The sequence below is a fragment of the Heterodontus francisci genome, chromosome 3, assembly GCF_036365525.1.
Source record: "Heterodontus francisci isolate sHetFra1 chromosome 3, sHetFra1.hap1, whole genome shotgun sequence".
Lineage (NCBI taxonomy): Eukaryota > Metazoa > Chordata > Chondrichthyes > Heterodontiformes > Heterodontidae > Heterodontus > Heterodontus francisci.
In genome coordinates, this window is record NC_090373.1 from 136,293,132 (window position 1) to 136,313,840 (window position 20,709).

The 20,709-nt window shown below is 43.1% G+C and overlaps 1 protein-coding gene across 7 annotated transcripts in view; it reads left to right on the top strand.

The window, feature by feature from the left end:
- The window catches only part of ahi1 (Abelson helper integration site 1), a 407,526-nt gene that overhangs the window by 157,266 nt on the left and 229,551 nt on the right, over window positions 1–20,709 (top strand). For all 7 annotated transcript variants that reach the window (XM_068026173.1, XM_068026175.1, XM_068026181.1 and 4 more), the window contains exons 18-20: window positions 298–503; window positions 10,716–10,767; window positions 12,196–12,272. In XM_068026173.1, coding sequence (XP_067882274.1) covers window positions 298–503; window positions 10,716–10,767; window positions 12,196–12,272 — 335 coding nt within the window. The remainder of the gene's footprint in view (window positions 1–297; window positions 504–10,715; window positions 10,768–12,195; window positions 12,273–20,709) is intronic.

Here is a 20,709-nt window from a genome sequence, read left to right on the forward strand (position 1 = left end):
AATAAAATAAAAACTAGTGAAAATTGTAGCGAAAATAACTTTTGTAGTTAATAAAAATGAGTGGTTTTAAAATTGTTTCCGTAAGGTAACTCTATTTTCTGTCTTTGTTGTGGTAAAGGGTATTTCCATTCCTGTTGCTACTTATCTGATTTCATTACTGTCAATTCGATATAAATCTATTTCTTTTACAAATGTAACCACACAAAGCAGTCACGTTCAATTTTATACTGTAATGTTTAAAACTGCATAGAATGATGGTTTATGTAAATGACCATTTTTTTCTCCACTATCTCCTAGTTGCTCAAATGGAAGCCGCAACTATGAAGGAAGTCTGTCGAGCAAATTTGAAGCCTGGAACTACGTCTACACCAAAAGGACCCAAGATTTTTAACACTACCTTTGATAGTAGCACTGTATATGATGCCTCATTTTCTTCAATTAGTCATTCAACCAGGATATCTATGAAAATGAAAAAAGTCAGACAAAAACTGGACACTGTCATGGTATGTACAATGTGTGAAAACGCCAGTCAAGGAAAATACATGGGTTACTTTGAGAATTTTATCATGTTGCAATACTTTATGTAGCTGCATATACGTTCCTATAAAGGTTGTCTAAAATCCTTTTAATGAGAATATAAAGTATGCTTGTAAGGATGGGTAGATGGTTTAATGTTCCCATATAGTATTTGAAAATATACTATTCATCAGTATTCTTTATTTTTTAACAGAAGAAGTCATGACCAAACGTAGTCTTTAGGGCATGCAGTATTAGACTGTGGGTGCCAGGGCTGACAGAGCCTTGCTCCACTGGAAGCCAGAAAAGGTGAAAGGGGAATGGTGACCTCTGAGGATTTTTATTGCTCAATAGCAATATCCCTATGTTTCAACTAATGCAAATGGCTATCATTTGGATGTACCATTATCTATAATACTTGATAAATATCAAAAGGGCATAACATTTTAAAATAAACCTCAATATTCATACTTCATTAATATCAAGAAAAAATTTTGCATTTGTCACCTTTCATGACCTCAGGATGTCCCAAAGCACTTTGCAGCAAATGAGGTGCTTTTGAAGTGTTGTTTGTCACTTGTCATGCAAGAAATGTAAAAATAAATGTCATCACTTATGAAAATATTTAGTGATACAAAAAATGCAGAAAATTTAAAACAAAATTTAATATTTGCTCCATGCTTCATCAAAATCCAAAAGGTCTGCAGACCAACTGCTCAGCAGAGGTGGGATACAGCAGGTGTTAATAACATGGTGCCAAACATTTAATCCAGACAAACACCAGTCTGACAAGGGTGCAGACATTGATGGGGTCAAGGAGCTAGAATGAACCAGTGGCTAAGTATGAGCCACGGGAACAAAGACAATGAATGCAAATTGCGGCAATTGGATAGAGCAGGGAACAGGTAGAAGGGGGACCCGGTTAGGGTCCCTGTTGCTCACGATAAAAGTGTGTGGGCAAGAGTGAGCATCAGATAGTAAAGCGAGGAGAGAGGAAAACCTGAAAGACGGAACTAATAATAAAGACGGAATAACTAAACTAAATAGGATTTGAGTAAGAAGTGGTAACAGAGGTCAGAAGACGAGCGGCAAAAAGAAATGAGATCGGAAGTGAGAACCAAAGGGGGCTTAAAGCCTTATCTGACGGGGAAATGTCAACACTTTACAAATACAAATGTGTAAGATTACTTGATGGTGATCTAAACTTCAACATTTTGTTGTCTACCTGGCATTAAGGTATAGACTTAAATATTTTGCACTTTATTTAGGGTGTACAGTTTTAGTGTATTGTATTGATGCATTACCTAATTCCTTCAGTTGAATTCTGTTATTCTTCTATGTAAAGAATCCGCATAAGCGTCATTAAGTTGTCAGGCTGGCATTTTTGAATTGCTGCATTAATTTGAATCAACATCTACATCTCCCCGATCATGAGAAGTTCAGCACTTTAATGTTGCTGATCATTCCTGCAAAGTCAACAAAGAGATGTGCATAGATTCTACAGTGACGTATGTTTTGCATTTCACTGGCATGAAATGTGAACATCGTGGCAGGAGTCAACACTGCTGCCTGTCAAACATATGAGGTGTAATATTTTGTACTGCATTTACTAATTTATTGCACTCTAATGTTCCTGCTTGTACAGTCCTGAAAGAATCTTAATGCATAGGCTCGAAAGTATTGTTACATAGAGAATAGGAGCAGGTGTAGGCCATTCGGCCCCTCGAGCCTGTACCGCCATTCAACTAGATCATGGCTGCTCTTCTAACTCTCTGCCATTTTCTCGCACAATCCCCATATCTCTTGATGCCTTTAATATCTAGAAATCTATCGATCACTGTCTTGAACATACTCAATGACTGAGCCTCCAATGCCTTCTGGGATAGAGAATTCCAAAGATTCACCGCCTTCTGAGTGATAAAGTTCCTCTTCAGTCCTATGAGACTGTGTTGCCTGGTTCTAGACTGGCAGCGCCCCCCCCACCCCACACACAAAGCCAGAGGAAACATTCTTCCTGCATCTACCCTGTCAATCCTGTAAGAATTTTGTTTGTTTCAGAGATCACCTCTCATTATTCTAAACTCTAGAGAATACAGGCCCAGCCTCCTCAATCTCCCCTCAAATTAATGCAGCAATTCAAAAATGCCGCTCGTCTTCTGACCTCTGTTACCACTTCTTACTCAAATCCTATTTAGTTTAGTTATTCCGTCTTTATTATTACATCCCATTATCATTACATTATTATTCCCGGGAATTAATCTGGTGAAACTTTGCTGCACTCTCTCCATGGTAAGTACATCCTTCCTTAGGTAAGGAGACCAAAACTGTACACACTACCCCAAGTGTGTTCTTACCAAGGCTCTCTACAATTGCAGCAAAACATCTTGCTTCTGTACTCAAATCCTCTTGCATTTAAGGCCAACATACCATTTGTCTTCCCAATTGTTTGCTGCACCTGCATGTTAACTTTCAGTGACTCATGAGCAAGGACACCCAGGTCTCTTTGGACATCAACACTTCCCAATCACTCACCATTTAAGAAATCGTTTGCATTTCTGTTTTTCCTACCAAAGTGGATAGCTTCACATTTTTCCACATATTCCGTCTGCCATGTTCTTGTCCACTCATTTAGCCTGTCTAAATCCCCTTGAAGTCTCTTTGCATCCTCCTCACAACTCACATTCCCACCTAATTTTGTGTCATCAGCAAACTTAGAAATATTACATATGGTCCCCACATCCAAATCATTGATATATATTGTGAATATCTGGGGCCCAAGCACTGATCCTTGCGGTGCTCCGCCAGTCACAGCCTGCCAATGCGAGAATGACTTGTTTATTCCTACTCTGTCTTCTGTCCGTTAACCAGTTCTCAATCCATGGCAGTATATTACCCCCAATCCCATGTGCTCTAATTGTGTTTACTAACCTGTGTGACAACTTATCGAAAGCTGCCTGAAAATGCAAATGCACCACATCCACTGGTTCCCCCTCATCTATTCTGCTAGCTAAATCCTCAAAAATAACAGGTTTGTTGAATATGATTTCCCTTTCATAAATCTATGTTGACTCTGCCCAATCCTACCATTATTTTCTAAGTGTCCAGTTATTTCATCCTTTATAATAGATTCTAGCATTTACCCTATTACTAATGTCAGGCTAACAGGCCTGTAGTTCTCTGTTTTCTCTCTCCCTCCTTTCTTAATTAGTGGAGTTGTATTTGCTACCTTCCAATCTTCATGAACTGCTCAGAATCTATAGAATTTTGGAAGATGCCCACCAATGCATCCATTATCTCTACAGCCACCTTTTTCAACACTCTCGAATGTAGATCATCTGGTCTAGATGGTTTACCAACTTGCAGTCCCATTAATTTCTGTAGTACGACTTTTTTATTAATACAAATTTTTTCAGTTCCCCATTCTTGCTAGTCCCTTGGATCTCTAGTATTTCTGGAAGGGTTTTTGTATCTTCATCTGTGAAGGCAGCCACAAAGTATTTGCTTAGTTTCTCTGCCATTTCCTTATTCCCCATTATAAATTCTCCTCTCTCTGTCTGTAATGGACCCACATTCATTTTTGCTAACCTTTTCCTTTTTACATACCTATAGAAGCTTTTACAGTCCATTTTTATGTTTCTTGCTAGTTTGCTTTGACATTCTTCTTTCTCTTTCTTTATCAGTTTCTTGGTCCTCCTTTGCTGAATTCTAAAATGCTCCCAATCCTCAGGCTTACTGCTTTTTTTTGGCAACTTTATATGCCTCTTCCTTTGATCTAATACAATCTTTAACTTCTCTTGTCAGCCACAGTTTTCCTGTTGGGTTTTTGTGCCTCAAAGGAATGTATATTTGTTGTGAACTATGTATTTAGTTTTAGTTTTAGTTTTAGAGATACAGCACTGAAACAGGCCCTTCGGCCCACCGAGTCTGTGCCGACCATCAACCACCCATTTTATACTAATCCTACACTAATCCCATATTCCTACCACATCTCCACCTGTCCCTAAATTTCCCTACCATCTACCTACACTAGGGGCAATTTATAATGGCCAATTTACCTATCAACCTGCAAGTCTTTTGGCTGTGGGAGGAAACCGGAGCACCCGGAGGAAACCCACGCAGACACAGGGAGAACTTGCAAACTCCACACAGGCAGTACTCAGAATTGAACCCAGGTCGCTGGAGCTGTGAGGCTGCGGTGCTAACCACTGCGCCACTGTGCTGCCAACAACTGTGCTAGCAATTGCCTGTCTACTGTCATACCTTTTAATGTAGTTTCCCAATCTACCACAGACAACTTGCCCCTCATACCTTCATAGTTTCCTTTGCTTAGATTTAAGATCCTAGTTTCGGATTGAACTACCTCATTTTCAAACTTAATGTAAAATTCTATCATATAATGGTCACTCTACCCTAATGACTCCTTTACAACGAGATTATTAATTAGTCCTTTCTCATTGCACAGTACTAGATCTAAAATAGCCCGTTCTCTAGTTGGTTCCTCCACATACTGTTCTAGAAAATCATCCTGTATACGTTCCAGGAATTCATCCTCCACAGCATTAGTGCGAATTAGGTTTACCCAGTCTATATGTGGATTGAACTCCCCCATGATTACTGTATTACCCTTGTTGCATGCACCTCTAATTTCCTGATTTTATAGCATGCCCTACATTATGACTACTGTTTGGTGGCCTATAAACAACTCCCACCAATGTTTGTTTCCCCTTGCTATTTCTTAGCTCCACCCAAACTGATTCCACATCTTGAACTTCAATCCAAGACCCTCTCTCACTAATATACTGTTCTCATCCTTTATTAACAGGGCTACCCCACCTCCTTTTCCTTTTTGCCTACCCTTCCTAAATGTCAAATACCCTTCAATATTCAATTCCCAGCCTTGGTCACCCTGCAGCCACGTCTCTGTAATGGCAATTAGATCATATCTGTTTACTTCTATTTATGCCGTCAGTTCACCTACCTTCTTGTAACAGTTGCATGCATTCAGATAGAGTGCCTTTAATTTTGCCTCACATTTTTTGTATCCTGACCCTATTTGATGCTGGCCTTTGTTTCCACTGCCTTCCAATTTTGCCTACGACATTTATTCCGACTATTACCAGCTTTGTTTCTTTCCTATCTGAAATCTCTGTCAGGTTCGCATCCCCCTGCCAAGCTAGTTTAAATCCTACCCAGCAACACTAGCAAATCTCCCTGCGAGGATATTGGTTCTGGTCCTGCTAAGGTGTTACCTGTCCTACTTGTACAGGTCCCACATACCCCAGAACTAGTCCCAATGCCTCAGAAATCTAAAGCCCTCCCTCCTGCATCATCTCTCCAGCTATGCATTCATTTACTCTACCCTCCTATTTCTATACTCACTAGCACTTGGCACTGGGTGTAATCCTGAGATTACTGCCTGTGAAGTCCTGCTTTTTAATCTTTTTCCTAGCTGTCTCAAATCTGCTTTCAGGACCTGATCCCTCTTTCCACCTATGTCGCTACCAATGTGGACCACAACCTCTGGCTGATCACTCTCCCCCATAAGAATGTCCTGCAGCTGCACAGTGACATCCTTGACCCTGGCACCAGGAGGCAACGTACTGTCCTCCAGTCACATCTACAGCCACAGAAACACCTCTCTGTTCCCCTAACTATTGAAATCCCTACCACTATTGTGCTTTCTCTTTTCTTCCTCCCCTCCTGTGCAGCTGAGCCGTCTGTGGTGTCACAGACTTGGCTTTGGCTGCACTCCCCTGAGGAGCCATCACCCTTACTAGTATGCAAAATGGAAAGCTGGTTAGTGAGCGAGATGGATTTGGGACTTCTGCATTACCTGCCCGGTCCTCCTAGACTGTCTAGTAGTCACCCATTCTCTCTCTGTCTGCACTCTCTTAACCTGTGGTGTGGTCATTTCCCTAAATGTGCTATCCAAGTAGTTCTCAGCCTCCCGGATGCACCACAGTGACTCCAGCCATTGCTCGAGTTCTGAAACCCGGAGCTTAAGTTTCTGCAGCTGGTGATACTTCCTGCACATGTTCTCATCTAGGTCACGGGAAGCGTCCACAACTTCTCATGTGTCACAGGATGCGCATTCCATGTGGCCAAGCTGCCCTGCCATGTCTTAACTTTACATACTATTTACTATAAGCTGGAGACTAGAAAGTAGAATTACTCAGCAGCTACTCACCAATCAGTTCCTTCCCCTGTACTAATGTCACATTTGATTCCTGACATCACGTTTCGATTTCTGCCCGTGCCCCGCACTGCTCTCACTCCTTCCCGCTGCGCTCCAAGTGAAGTCTCGTTCTCTCCGCCGCTTTTTATGTCCCACACAGCTCTCGCTCCTTCCCACCGCTCTTTTAAACTTCCCGCTGGTCTCGCTGTTCAGTTAATGGTGTTGTTTAAAAAAATAATTGGAACGAGCAAGAAACTTTCCAGATGAGCATTTTTTTTAAATTGCCAATACTACTAGAATGAGGAAGAAAGTTACTGAGCAAGAAAGTTGGGAGTGGTTAAAGGTCTAATAGCTGTAGAAAAATTAGTGTAACGGGATTTATAAAAAAAATAGAATTAAATAATGCATTTTTAAAAATATATTTTTGGGTTTTAATTTATAATGCGCTAGTTTGGAGACCTGTGTGTTCTTCAGCTGTTTGGCTAATTATTTCACCAGAAACACTGTTATGCAGCAAGCAGAATTGTTTAATTATTCAGAACTGACGATACTGAAGAGAAGGCCATCCTTATTTTTAATAGAATTTGTTGTTCTCAAGCTCATGAAAGCCAGGTGTTCCTGATTTGTGAAGTTTTTGCCCAGGTGCATTCACCCTGTGGGTGTAATCTAGGGAATCCTGCCAAGATGAGCTACTTTCCATAAAAAAAATTAGCATTACATTTTCAATAGAAGCAATTGTTAAGGCTATGGGGGCAACAAGATAGAACATTACCATGTGCGCTGGTGCTATTAACAGAAATATCTGTGGATGGTGCACCTGTTTGTGTGCACGGGGGGAGGGGGTGTCAATTGACAGAGGTCATTAAGATTTAAGCAAGCAGATGTGGTCTTGGAATATTGTCACCTAAGATTGTTAGAGATGTATATATTTAGAGAACAATTGTTTTAATGTGTGAGTGCTGATATATTTATTCTGCTGGAAAAGTGGGGATTTCATGCTGGAGATTTTTAATTTATTTATATAATTATAATTTTCATTCTTTCCTGCAGCCACTCTGCCACCATGGCAGTGTGAAGTTCAGACTTCACTGCCATTGGCCAAAATGCTTCATTTCAGGCAAACAGCTTCCCTTCTAGAAACCTGACCAAAAAATAGCAATTTCAGATATTGGTCAAGACTGGTATTTGAACTTGAAGGCCATTTTAATTGGATTCCATCTTCGACCTTGAGGTTTCCTCTTTCCACCTCTGTAAAGTCACCTGCCTACCTCGACCCATTTGCCGTTGAAACCATTCTTCATTCATGTCTGTCACTTCTGGACTCAGTGGGCTGTCTTTTCCCGGCCCTGTGGAGACAAGGTTGGAGATAGGGGGTAGTTGTGTCAACAGCTCCCCGATGCATTCCTGCCTCCAGCGGACTTTCATAGGAACATAGGAACAGGAATAGGCCACTCAGCCCCTCGAGCCTTTCCCGCCATTCAATGAGATCATGGCTGATCTGCGGCCTAACTCCATATACCTGCCTTTGGCCCATATCCCTATATATCTTTGCTTAACAAAAATCTATCTATCTCAGATTTAAAATTAACAACTGTTCTAGCTTCAATTGCTGTTTGTGGGAGAGAGTTCCAAACCTCTACCACCCTTTGCTTGAAGAAGTGCTTCCTAACATCTCTCCTGAACGGTCCGGTCCTAATTTTTAGACTATGCCCCCTAGTTTTAGAATGTCCAACCATGGAAATAGTTTATCTTTATATAGTCTTTCTTTTCCTGTTAATATCTTGAAGACTTCGATCAGATCACCCCTTAACCTTCTAAATTCTAGCGAAAACAGGCCTAATTTGTGTAATCTCTCCTCTTAACTTAACTCCTGTAGTCCAGGTATCATTCTTGTAAACCTACGTTGCACTCCCTCCAAGGCCAATATATCCTTCCTAAGGTGTGGTGCCCAGAACTGCTCACAGTACTCCAAGTGGGGTCTAACCAGGGTTTTGTACAGCTGCAGCATAACCTCTGTGTCTTTATACTCCAGTCCTCTAAAGGCTAGCACTCCATTAGCCTTTTTGATTATTTTCTGCACTTGCTCGTGGCATTTTAAAGATTTATACACCTGAACCCCCAAGTCTCTTTGGACATCCACTGTACTTAACCTCTTCCCATTTAGAAAGTACCCTGCTCTATCCTTTTTTGGTCCAAAATGGATAATCTCACACTTGCCCGCATTGAAATCCATCTGCCACAGTTTTGCCCACTCACCTAGTCTGTCAATATCTCTTTGCAATTTTATGCTATCATCTAGACTGTCTACAATGCTGCCTAACTTTGTATCATCAGCAAATTTGGATATATGACTTACCATGCCATCATCCAAGTCGTTAATTAATATTGAGAATAATTGAGGCCCCAACACAGATCCCTGCGGGACACCACTAGTCACATCCTGCCAATCGGAGTACTTACCCATTATCCCCACTCTCTGTCGCCTACCACTCAACCAATTTCCTAACCATATCAATAATTTGCCCTCAACTCCATGGGCTTCTACCTTAGTTAACAGTCTCTTATGTGGGACTTTATCAAATGCCTTCTGGAAGTTCATATAAATAACATCCATAGGCATTCCCCTGTCCACTACCTTAGTAACCTCTTCAAAAAATTCTATGAGGTTTGTCAGGCATGACCTACCCATCATGAATCCATGCTGGCTGCCCCTGATTAACTGAAATTTTTCTATGTGTTCAGTCACCCTATCCTTGATTATAGACTCCAGCAACTTGCCCACCACAGATGTCAGACTAACTGGTCTGTCATTTCCTTGGTTTCCCCCTTTCACCCTTCTTAAAAAGTGGAGTGACATGTGCAACTTTCCAATTCAGAGGGACCACTCCTGAATCTAGGGAACTCTGAAAGACTATAGTTAGGGCATCTACACTGTGCTCCCCTGCTTCCTTTAACACCCTTGGATGGAAAATATCAGGTCCTGGGGATTTCTCACTCTTTTGTTCCATTAATTTCCTTGTTACTGATGTTTTACTTAGGTTAATTGTATTAAGTCCCTGTCCCCTATCGGCTATTAATTTTTTCGGGACTTCTGGCAAGTTATCCTCCTTTTCAACTGTAACTATTGAGGCAAAGTAATTGTTCAACATGTCTGCCATTTCCCCATTATCATGTCTGCCATTTCCCAGGGAACCGGGTCTGTTGTCTGCTCTTTCTTTGTTCTGAAGTTGAGACATTTTAGTGCCCCGAGTCAATGTCGAGGGCTCATTTGTTTAAATATCGCTTTTCCCACCTCTGCTGAGTCTATCCTGCTTGAGGGTTAAGACATATTCAGAATGATAATGGAGGAGTCTGAGATGTTGGTTGATGGGACCCTGAGTATTGTCTTGGGCTGTTGCTTAATTAATCTGTAAGACAGCTCTCCCAGGTTTAATGAGTTTTTTGATGCATCAATTACGTAGCAATTACAGCACAGACTCTTGACAGTTTACACAATAGTCATGATACATTTTCTCTCTCCTTTGCTGTTGTATGTGCTCACATTCTTTTCCTCCTCCTTGGCTTCTCTTCATGTATCTGTTAATGGTTCCAGGAGAACTGAGAAAACAAGTATGTGGCTGACAGAATTTTCCAAATTATATTTTGTGTTTTTTTTTTGTCTCCTTGCTATTTGTTTATTGGCAGCTGTTTCCTCATTGGTAATTTTTATGCTTCCTTTCTAATTGTTCATGTATAGGTTTTCTTTCTGTTCAGTAATATTTCAGGCAGCGTATTTTCTTTTTTTCAACCAACTATTTCAACCAATCAAGGAAGTATGGCATGCAATGTAACACATACTTTGCCAATGTAATGCATACTTTGGTAGTCACATGATACGATAATGGGGGCACAGGTTTCAATGGAAGACGAATAAAATAGGCTAAATAATTTTCCTTATTTTTTGAAGTGTGGCAAGCTCACATTAGATGCAGCACTGTTAATAAATTAGTCCTTTACATTGAAATCTGAATTTCATTTATCGTAGGAGTCAGTACAACAGAGCACTTCAGAAATGGACCACTATTTTGCTGAGCCAGGTATGTGAATGTACAGATGCAGATTGACCTGTTATTTGTTACCAGAACTTTCTGTTTTTATTTCAGGTTTCCAACATTTGCAGTTTTTTCCCCTCAGAATTATTTTGGCTAAATGTTAACCCTTGCAGTACATTGAGTGAGTTATCAAATTCAGGTGACACAGCTGCGACAACTTGTTCAATGCTGGACGAGTTTGTGTTAAAGATTTTTTTCATTCATGGGATGTGGGCATCACCGGCAAGGCCAGCATTTGTTGCCCATTTATATTTGCCCTTGAGAAGATGGGGGTGAGCTGCCTTCTTGAACCACTGCAGTCCATCTGATGCGGGTACACCCACAATGCTGTTAGGGAGGGAGCTACAGGATTTTGATCCATCGATAGTGAAGGAAGGCGATATATTTCTGAGTCAGGATGGTGTGTGGCTTGGAGGGGAACTTGCAGGTAGTGGTGTTCCCGTGTGTCTGCGGTCCTTGTCCTTCTGGATAGGAGAGGTCAAGGGTTTGGAAGGTGCTGTTGCAGGATGTGTGGGGAGTTGCTGCAGTGCATTGTGTAGATGGTACACACTGCTGCCACTGTGGTGGAGGGAATGAATGTTGAAGGTGATGGATGAGGTGCTGACCAAGCGGGCTGCGTTGTCCTGAATGGTGTCGAGCTTCTTGAGTGTTGTTGGAGCTGCACCCATCCAAACAAGTATTCCATCACGCTCCTGACTTGTGCCTTGTAGATGGTGGACATACTTTGGACAGTCAGGAAGTGGTTCACTCGCCGCAGAATTCCAGGCCTCTGACCTGATGCAGTATTGCCAAAATCAGTCTTTACTGTTCAGTTTTATTTTATTATCAGAGGCATTTTATTAGGCAAATCAAAGGCCAGCTTTTTGGATGTTGCGAAGGTCCAGGAGGTAGAAGGAAAATAGGTAAGAAACTTACATCTTTTAAGGAAAAAGGGTATAGAAAACTTAAAATATGTAATTTTAGAAAGCTAAGATAAAAATAGAAAAGTGAGTGAATTGGCAGGAAGACAGATGAACAAGTAAAGGGAAGATGGCGAACAGAAATAGCATCTGAGATTTGTATTTAAAATTGTTTGGTATGTTACAGTAGTAAATACTAAGTGTCATTGATAAACACCAAAATGGACTGCTTGAGCCGAATGGCCTATTTCCATATTGTAATTTTTATGTAATTGGAGTAATAAAACAGACAACTGAGTAGGTGCATTACTTTGAATACTTAGTTAAAATATTGCAATGTGTAAAATCTTAAAAACAAAATAGCTGGGCCAGGGATCCTTGAGTTTATTTGGCTATACAATAGTCGAAACTTAAGTTTGCAAGTAATTGCAAAAACAAATGCACAATGCAGTTATGTTGCACTTAGATAGAACAGACTCCTTTAAACACACCCTTGTCTATTTTTGTTCAATAGGTATGGTTCCCATGATGTCATTGGATATGAAGTGGGATTCCAGTTTTAGTTCAATGGGCAGTTACTACTTCAATAGTGTAAGTACTGATAGATTGCAAAGCTGTTAAAATATTGAACTTTTAAACTTTTAATTGTGAATAATGAGATCTATATCACACATACTTTCTGTTGGAAACTGTTCTAAGAGACTGCAATGTAAGAATATTTTGGGGCTAAATTTGATGGCCCTGAAAATGGGCAGTTAACCTGCACCCATTGATTGTAATGCAGGCAGCAAGCCAACTTTGTGCGTCAGCATCCACCTAATGCTAATTGTACTGTTGATTTGGCTGGATGCATCAGCAGGGGCCCAATATCGTGAGTGTCCAGCACCACTTAATGCTAGCCTGTACTGCTTAAAGCTAGCCTGCATCTCTTCTAGGGGAGGTGCATTGTTTCTGGAGCAAGTGCTGGCAGTCATGCAGGATGTGTATCCGACCCTGAAGTATGGCACAACATGGGAGAGAGCAGACTCCAGGGTTTTTGGATGCTGCACTGGGGACCTTAGTGCAGGAGATGGAAAGGAGGAGAGATGTTCTGTATCCACAGGGGACCAGCAGGCCCTTCAGACGCATGTTCAGAAGGCAGTGGAGCAGACAGCTATGGAGTTCAGTGCCAGGAGTTAATCTCCAGGGACCAGGATGCAGTGCCACAAGAAGTCCAATCACCTCACACAATTGATCAAGCTCAGTGAATGCTTCTTCAAATGTCATATACCACCAGCTGCATCACTATGTTCAGCCACATTCCCATCACTCACCTACCGACAAACTCTATCAATCAGGGCTCATAGCTGGCATTCATATCATTCACTGCTCCCTCACACACTTTCACTTATGCAAGCCTCGCATCCAGCTTTACAACTTGCAAACACTGCCAGTTATTCAACCATGATAGCCGCATCACCCAAATAGATTACACGACACTCTGACATGCTTCCCTCTCTCTCGCAGGCCAAGATGGGGTACAACTGAAGGCAGCAGGACCTAAGCAGAGGAGGACAGGCAGACCTGCAACCAGAGCAGAGGGCAAGGATAGTGCAGGTGCCAACTTACCAGACAGTGAGATGGCACATGTTTTGCTGCAGAGGACTCAGATGAGCAATTTGATGGGGCAGCCTACGACAAAAAAAAGGAAGATTTGCATCTATATAATACCTTTCACAGGACGGCACAGTGGTGCAGTGGTTAGCACCGCAGCCTCACAGCTCCAGCGACCCGGGTTCAATTCCGGGTACTGCCTGTGTGGAGTTTGCAAGTTCTCCCTGTGTCTGCGTGGGTTTCCTCCGGGTGCTCCGGTTTCCTCCCACATGCCAAAGACTTGCAGGTTGATAGGTAAATTGGCCATTATAAATTGCCCCTAGTATAGGTAGGTGGTAGGGAAATATAGGGACAGGTGGGGATGTGGTAGGAACATGGAATTAGTGTAGGATTAGTATAAATGGGTGGTTGATGGTCGGCACAGACTCGGTGGGCCGAAGGGCCTGTTTCAGTGCTGTATCTCTAAACTAAACCTCCGGACGTCCCAAGGTACTTTACAGTCAATTAAGTCCTTTTGAAGTGTAGTCACTGGTGTACGTAGGAAAAGCGGCAGCCAGTTTGCACACAGCAAGGTCCCACAAAAAGCAAAGTGATAATAGCCAAATAATCCCTTTTTGTGATGATTGCAGGACAAATGTTGGCCGGGACCCTGGGGATAACTCCCCAGTTGTTCATCAGAATAATGCCATTTATGTCCAGCTGAGAATGTTGACAGGGTCTCTGTTTCGTCTCTAATCCAAAAGATAGGGTGGCGCAGTGGTTAGCACCGCAGCCTCACAGCTCCAGCGACCCGGGTTCAATTCTGGATACTGCCTGTGTGGAGTTTGCAAGTTCTCCCTGTGTCTGCGTGGGTTTCCTCCCGGGTGCTCCGGTTTCCTCCCACAGCCAAAAGGCTTGCAGGTTGATAGGTAAATTGGCCATTATAAATTGCCCCTAGTATAGGTAGGTGGTAGGGGAATATAGGGACAGGTGAGGATGTGGTAGGAATATGGGATTAGTGTAGGATTAGTATAAATGGGTGGTTAATGGTCGGCACAGACTCGGTGGGCCGAAGGGCCTGTTTCAGTGCTGTATCTCTAAATCTAAATCTAATGGCACTTCCAACAGTGCAGTCTTCCCTCAGCACTGAACTGGAGCGTCAGCCTAGATTTTTGTGCTCAGATTTCTGGAGTGGGACTTAAATCCACAACCTTCTGACTCGAATGCTACAAAATGTTTGGTGCATTGGGAAGCCTGCTAGAAAACCTGCATGCAGTGTCAGGAGCATGGAGGAGTGCGGAAACTACTTGGGGCTTTGTGCAGAGCTTGGAGCCTATCCTTTCCAACTCCGTTCTCACACTTGTGGACCAAACCACGATGAAGGTTCTGATGGCTGATGTTGGAGCTTCCATTGCGGCACAAGCAACAGCCACCCAACGCCTGAGTGATGCAATGGAAACTCATACTACTCGTCATGCAAGGTCAGACTGCTTCCATCATGGCTGTGGATTACAGTGAGCAAAGGGACTTGAAAAGGGTCTTTGCAATCCAGTAATCAATCCTCCAACATATTACTAGGATTTGCTGATGCCCTGCCCCAGTGGAGTGGCAGTGACTCCATGAGTATCACAGGGTTCCTTGAGCTGTCCAGGCAGCCAGAGCATTGTTTCAGCACACCAGTGGTCTGCTGTATCACAATTCATCTGGCAGCATAGTTTTCATTCTATGCATGCAGCACACAAGCGCACAAGAGTCCTTAACCATGTCATCAGATAGCCCTTTTGGTCCCATATCCACCATTTGATTTGTCATGGTGGCTCAAATGTAGCTGGCACGGTGAACTGCTGCAGAATGAAGGCATCATGACTGCTGCCAAAGTATTGGGCATTAACCTGCATGACCTGCTGCCGATGTTCACACATTAGCTGAATGTTGAGTGAGTGAAATCCCTCTCGGTTCCAGTCTTTGGCAGATTTGATGTGCACTGCATGCAAAGCAATGTGCATGCAGTCAGTGGCACCCTGCATCATACGGGAGCCTACAGTCCTAACAAAGCCGTGTTCTCACTCCACCTGCTTCTTTCTGGCAAGAAAGAGTGAAATGTAGTTAGCTCTCATTGAGGAGAGAGCCTCAGTGACCTCCCTTACACAACAATGGTTGGCAAACTGCGATGTTGCCCACATCTCCAACTCCAGCCTGGAAAGAGCCAAACATACAAAAGTTCATTTCCACTGCCATCTTCACAGCCATTGGCAATGCGGTTCTTGCTCTGCTCTCAGCAGTTGTGGCAAATTTCAGTGAGGACTTACTTAATGAAGTGCCAGATGTCTCGCACTTTGTTCTGCACGAGGTTCAGGTAGAAGAATTGCTCTCTGAACACCTTGGGTGCTTAAGACCTTCTGAGAGCCCTTTTTCGTCACCTCTTCCTCCTCCCTCTTCCAGCATCTTGTACTGCTCTGGATGACCTCTCCAAGTCACGCTGTAATCCAAGGGGAATGTTTACTAGTGCACCTGTCCCTGAGAGCAGCTGGTTTGTGCAGAAGCCTTGAAGTCAGCAAAAACTCCTTCAGCACCTGCCGCAACACTCCTTGTAGACTTTGCAACTTGCAAGAACTGTAGGAAGCACCAAACACTTGTAGAATAGTAGCAACATTCAGAAGAAATTAACTAGCAACTAACATGCTGATCCCTTTAAATAGCGCTGGTTGGTGGGGGGGTGTTGCTGAGGGCAGTGTTCAAAGTTGAGAGGATCTTAACTGGAGAGTTGAGCTCCAAAGTGACACTGCTGTTATCAAATCAGCGTTGCATGCTAATTGACGTCATGATCTGCTTGCTCTGCAAACTTTCAGTGGATGTCCACTGCGTGCCTCTAATGTCCTCACTAATATGTTGTCTGGTGCAATTTGCCCCACAAGTGTATGCGCATGCCGCAGATGCCATTTTGTAGCTCTAAGGGCACCCTTGGTGCCCAAAAGACAGGCACAGACAATCCAAATTTCTCTCTCATTTTATTTCTCACTTTGCTCATTCGATACCATATCGGCTGAAGTAGTTTCTTACGCACAAATACAAACGGATCATAATGTGTTAAATTATAATTCTTCTTGGCAAACATTTTTCACATCACTAAGGTGTACATATTACCCAGGGCCATTCAGTTAATTTTTAAGTGTACTTTGTATACATCTTAATCCTGACACATCCAGTCGTGAATGGTGGTGGATAATTAGGCAGTCTGTGGAAAGAGGAAGCTTCATTAACAACCCCATCCTCAATGGTGGCAGGGCTCAGCACGAGTGCAAGAAAAACAAGGCTGAAATGTTTTGCACCAATGTTCAACCAGAGGAGTTGAGTGGATGATCCTTCCCTGTCTCCTCTGATATCCCCACCATCACACATACCAATCTTGAGTCAATTTAATTCGGTCCATGCTACATCAAGAAATGACTGAATGTACAGGACACAGCAAAGTGCTGAAGACCTGTGGCCCAGAATTATCTGTGTTAGAGGCCTGCTACTCGACGGAAACCGAGGACATGTGTATCAGGTCGGGTTGGGTCCATCTTCCGGGGCCAGCTTTTGGGCACTCGGGTCGGGCCAGGTTGAGTCGGGTAGAGCTGGACACGCATGCTAAGCCTCTGCTGGTAATTATTAAAAATAAAAAACTTACCTGAGCTGGGAGTCTGGGACAAACTGTGTCACTGCGCAGACGTTCCTATGATGTCATCGCACTTGCACTGCTGCTTCTTGCAGGTTCAGCGTCAAGAAGGTAAGTAAACGGATGGTCGGGGCGGATTCCGATCAGGTCGGGCTCGGGTCCGCTGTGGTTCAGTCAGGTTTGGATCGGGTTCTTTTTCCCAACCTAAAGCAGACCTCTAATCCGTGTCCTTGTCTAAGCTGTTCCAGTAAAGCTATAACATTGGCATTCTCCTGACAAAGTGGAAAATTTCTCAGGAATATCCAACCCTATCACCCTTACTTTCAATCATCAGCAAAGTGTTGGAATGATTTGTCAACTGTGCTACCAAGCATCAGTAACCTACTCAGTTCCAGTTTGGGTTCCGCCAGGGCCACTTTATTTCAGCTTTAGTCCAAACATGGACATGATCTGAGATCCAGAGCTGAGCTCAGAGTGACATCAAGGCAGCATTCAACCTCACTCTGTGTTTCATTGTGAGTTATAGTTAGTGCCATACCTCAGTTCATGGAAAGAGTCACAGTTCGTTCAGTTGTATGAACATCATTATCCTTATGCACTCCATGACAAGTGGCATCAGCAAAACATGGTTATTTGTCACATATTGTTTGAGTGCTCACATGACCGATGAATAGAAGTTGAGGCTAATTCTGCCACAATCCTAAGGCTGTTAATTAACTGTATATGTTCCACTATTGTGTATTGCCAAAACTATGTGGTGTACAGTTTATATGAATTGTTGTGTGAGCTGCCCTGGTAAAACTGAAGTTAGTGATCTCTAGCTGCTAGAGTCATACCTAGCACAAAGGAAGACTGTTGTGTTTGTTGGAGGCCATCATTGCCGCTGCAGTACATCGCTGCAGTTGTTTCTCAGGGCAGTGTCCTGAGGCCAATTTCTTAAACTGCTTCATCAATAAGCTCCCCACCATTTTCAATAGCAAGTACTCCTCAGTTGCTTAACAAAAATCAGCAACTTATTGCCCAGTAGTGAAGTAATTTTCTCTGTAGATCCAGCATTTCAGGTCTCCACACATTTCCAGGGCTATCAATGATCTATGGGACAGGGTGAGGTGTTGAAGAAGGAAAATCTGTCAGAACAGTACTGGGAGAGACCAAGGTTTTACTTGGTTTGATCATCATCACTACAGCTATAATCTGGGCAGGAAAAGGTGCTGGAAAATGTAGCCAGTTTCAGGTAAAGTCAGGATTTCAGTGCAGTCATCCACGTTAAGAGCTAGGACGGCAAATGTCTTCAAGTGAATGGACATTTTGGAGGGACTTGCGGAAGGCGTGTCAATGGTTTCCAGTGGAACAACATTCAAGTGGGCACTGGTGGGTGGGGTGAGTGGGACAGAAAGGAGGTCCCTGCCTCCAGTGGTCAAGAAGGTTGGCATGTGAGGAGAATATGGCATTTGGTAATGAGCTCGTAATGAAGCAGTGATGTATGGATTAATTCTTCACTCTCTGGTAGCAGATTGAGAAATCTGGGTGGCAGAAAGTTGGATGTAGCGTTGTAGAGGATTCGCAGGCTAGATAAAGCCTGACAGAGACAGCGACATGATTGCTTCTGCTGTCAATTCTGACTGTGGAGGGACATCCCAAATGATGAAACATCTCCTAGAATGCCCTTTACTACCAGAGCCATGCAGCCCTGAAGATCTGAAGGTCTTCAACTCCTGAGCCACAGCCTGCATGGAACAGTGGCGAGGGAAGGTATAGTGACACGACGAGAAGAAGTGATGTGTTTTTCAACAAGTCCTTTAGGAAATACGGAGACAAAAAAGACATGCATTTGTATACCACCTTTCACAAACTCAGGATGTCTCAAAGCACTATATAGCCAATGAAGTATTTCTGAAATATAAGCACTGTTGGAATATAGAAAATTTGGCAGCTAAATTGTAAATTGTAATCTCTGGGTTTCTTCTGGTGCCACGGGCTAGTGAGTATCTGAATAGGAGGTGAGAGCAGATGAATGCATGGTTGGGGAGATGGTGCAGGAGGGAGGGCTTTAGATTCTTGGATCACTGGGCCTGTTTCTGGCGAAGGTAGGATCTGTATAAGATGCACTGGTTGCACCTGAACCAGAACGGGACCAGCATCCTTGCTGAGAGGTTTGCTAGTGCTGTAGGAGGGGGTTTAAACTAATTTGGCAGGGGGGTGGGATACAGAGTGGAAGCACAGTAGGGGGTGATGTACAATCAAATATAAATGTGAAGCTAAGTCAGTCCGGAGGACAGAGTAAATGTAGATCTGTTAAGGGTCAGGCCAATAATGCAAGGCTGGGTTGTATCTATTTTAATGCAAGGAGTCTTACTAGTAAGGCAGATGAATTGAGAGCGTTGATTAACATGCGGGAATATGATGATAGTGCCATCACCGAGACATGGTTGATGGAAGGGCAGGACTGGCAACTTAATATCCCAGGGTATAGAATCTTCAGATGTGATAGGGGAGGGGGTAAAAGAGGAGGTGGCATTGCACTGTTGATCAAGGAGTCAATTACTGCAGTAAGGAGGGATGATATCCCAGAAGGTTCCTCTAATGAGGCCATATGGGTAGAACTTAAAAACAAAAAGGGGGCAATCACTTGGCTGGGAGTGTACTACAGGCCCTCCAAACAGTCAGGCAGTCGTCGAGGAGCAGATATGTAGGCAAATCTCAGAGAGGTGCAAAAATAATAGGGTAATAGGGATTTCAACTTCCCCTATATTAGAGGGGATAGTATTAGTGCAAAAAGCTTAAACGGGGCGGAATTCTTCAAGTGCATTCAGGAGATCTTTTTGAGCCAGCACGTAGAGAGTCCTACAAGAGGAGGAGCGATACTGGACTTAATCCTAGGGAATGAAGCCGGACAAGTGGTAGAAGTGTCAGTGGGGGAGCATTTTGGGGATGGTGACTATAACTCTTAAGATTTAAGATTTATTATAGAAAAGGACATAGAGGGACCGGAAATAAGAGTACTGAATTGGGGGAAAGCGGGTTTCAGTGTGATAAAACAGGATCTGGCCAAAGTGGACTGGGAGCAGCTTCTTATAGGAAAGTCTATATCAGACCAGTGGGAGTCATTTAGAAGGGAAATTGTGAGGGTTCAGGTGCAGCATGTTCCTGTAAAGGTGAAGAGTGGGACCAACAGGTCAAGGGAACCCTGGATGTCAAGGGATATAGAGGATTGGATAAGGAAAGAAAGGAGGCGTATGGCAGATTCAGAGCGCTGAAAACAGCGGAGGACCAAGAGGAGTATAGACAGTGTAGGAGAGTACTTAAAGTAATTAGGAGAGCAAAGAGAGGGCATGAAAAATCACTAGCAGACAAGATAAAGGAAAATCCCAAGGCGTTTTGTAAATATGTTAAGGGCAAGAGGATAACCAGGGAAAAAGTGGGGCTCATTAGGGATCAAAGAGGCAATGTGTGTGGGGAGCCAGAGGACATAGGTGAGGTTTTAAATTATTACTTTTCATCTGTGTTCACTATGGAGAGGAACGATGTAGGTGTAGTGATCAGGGAGGGGGATTGTGATATACTTGATCAAATTAGCATTGAAAAGGAGGAAATATTGGCTGTATTAGCAGGCTTAAAGGTGGATAAATCCCCAGGCCCAGATGAGATGTATCCCAGGCTGCTATGTGAGGCAAGGGAGGAGATAGCAGGGGCTCTGACACAAATTTTCAAATCCGCTCTGGGCACAGGAGAGGTACCAGAGGATTGGAGGACAGCGAATGTAGTACCGTTATTCAAGAAGGGTAGCAGGATAAACCA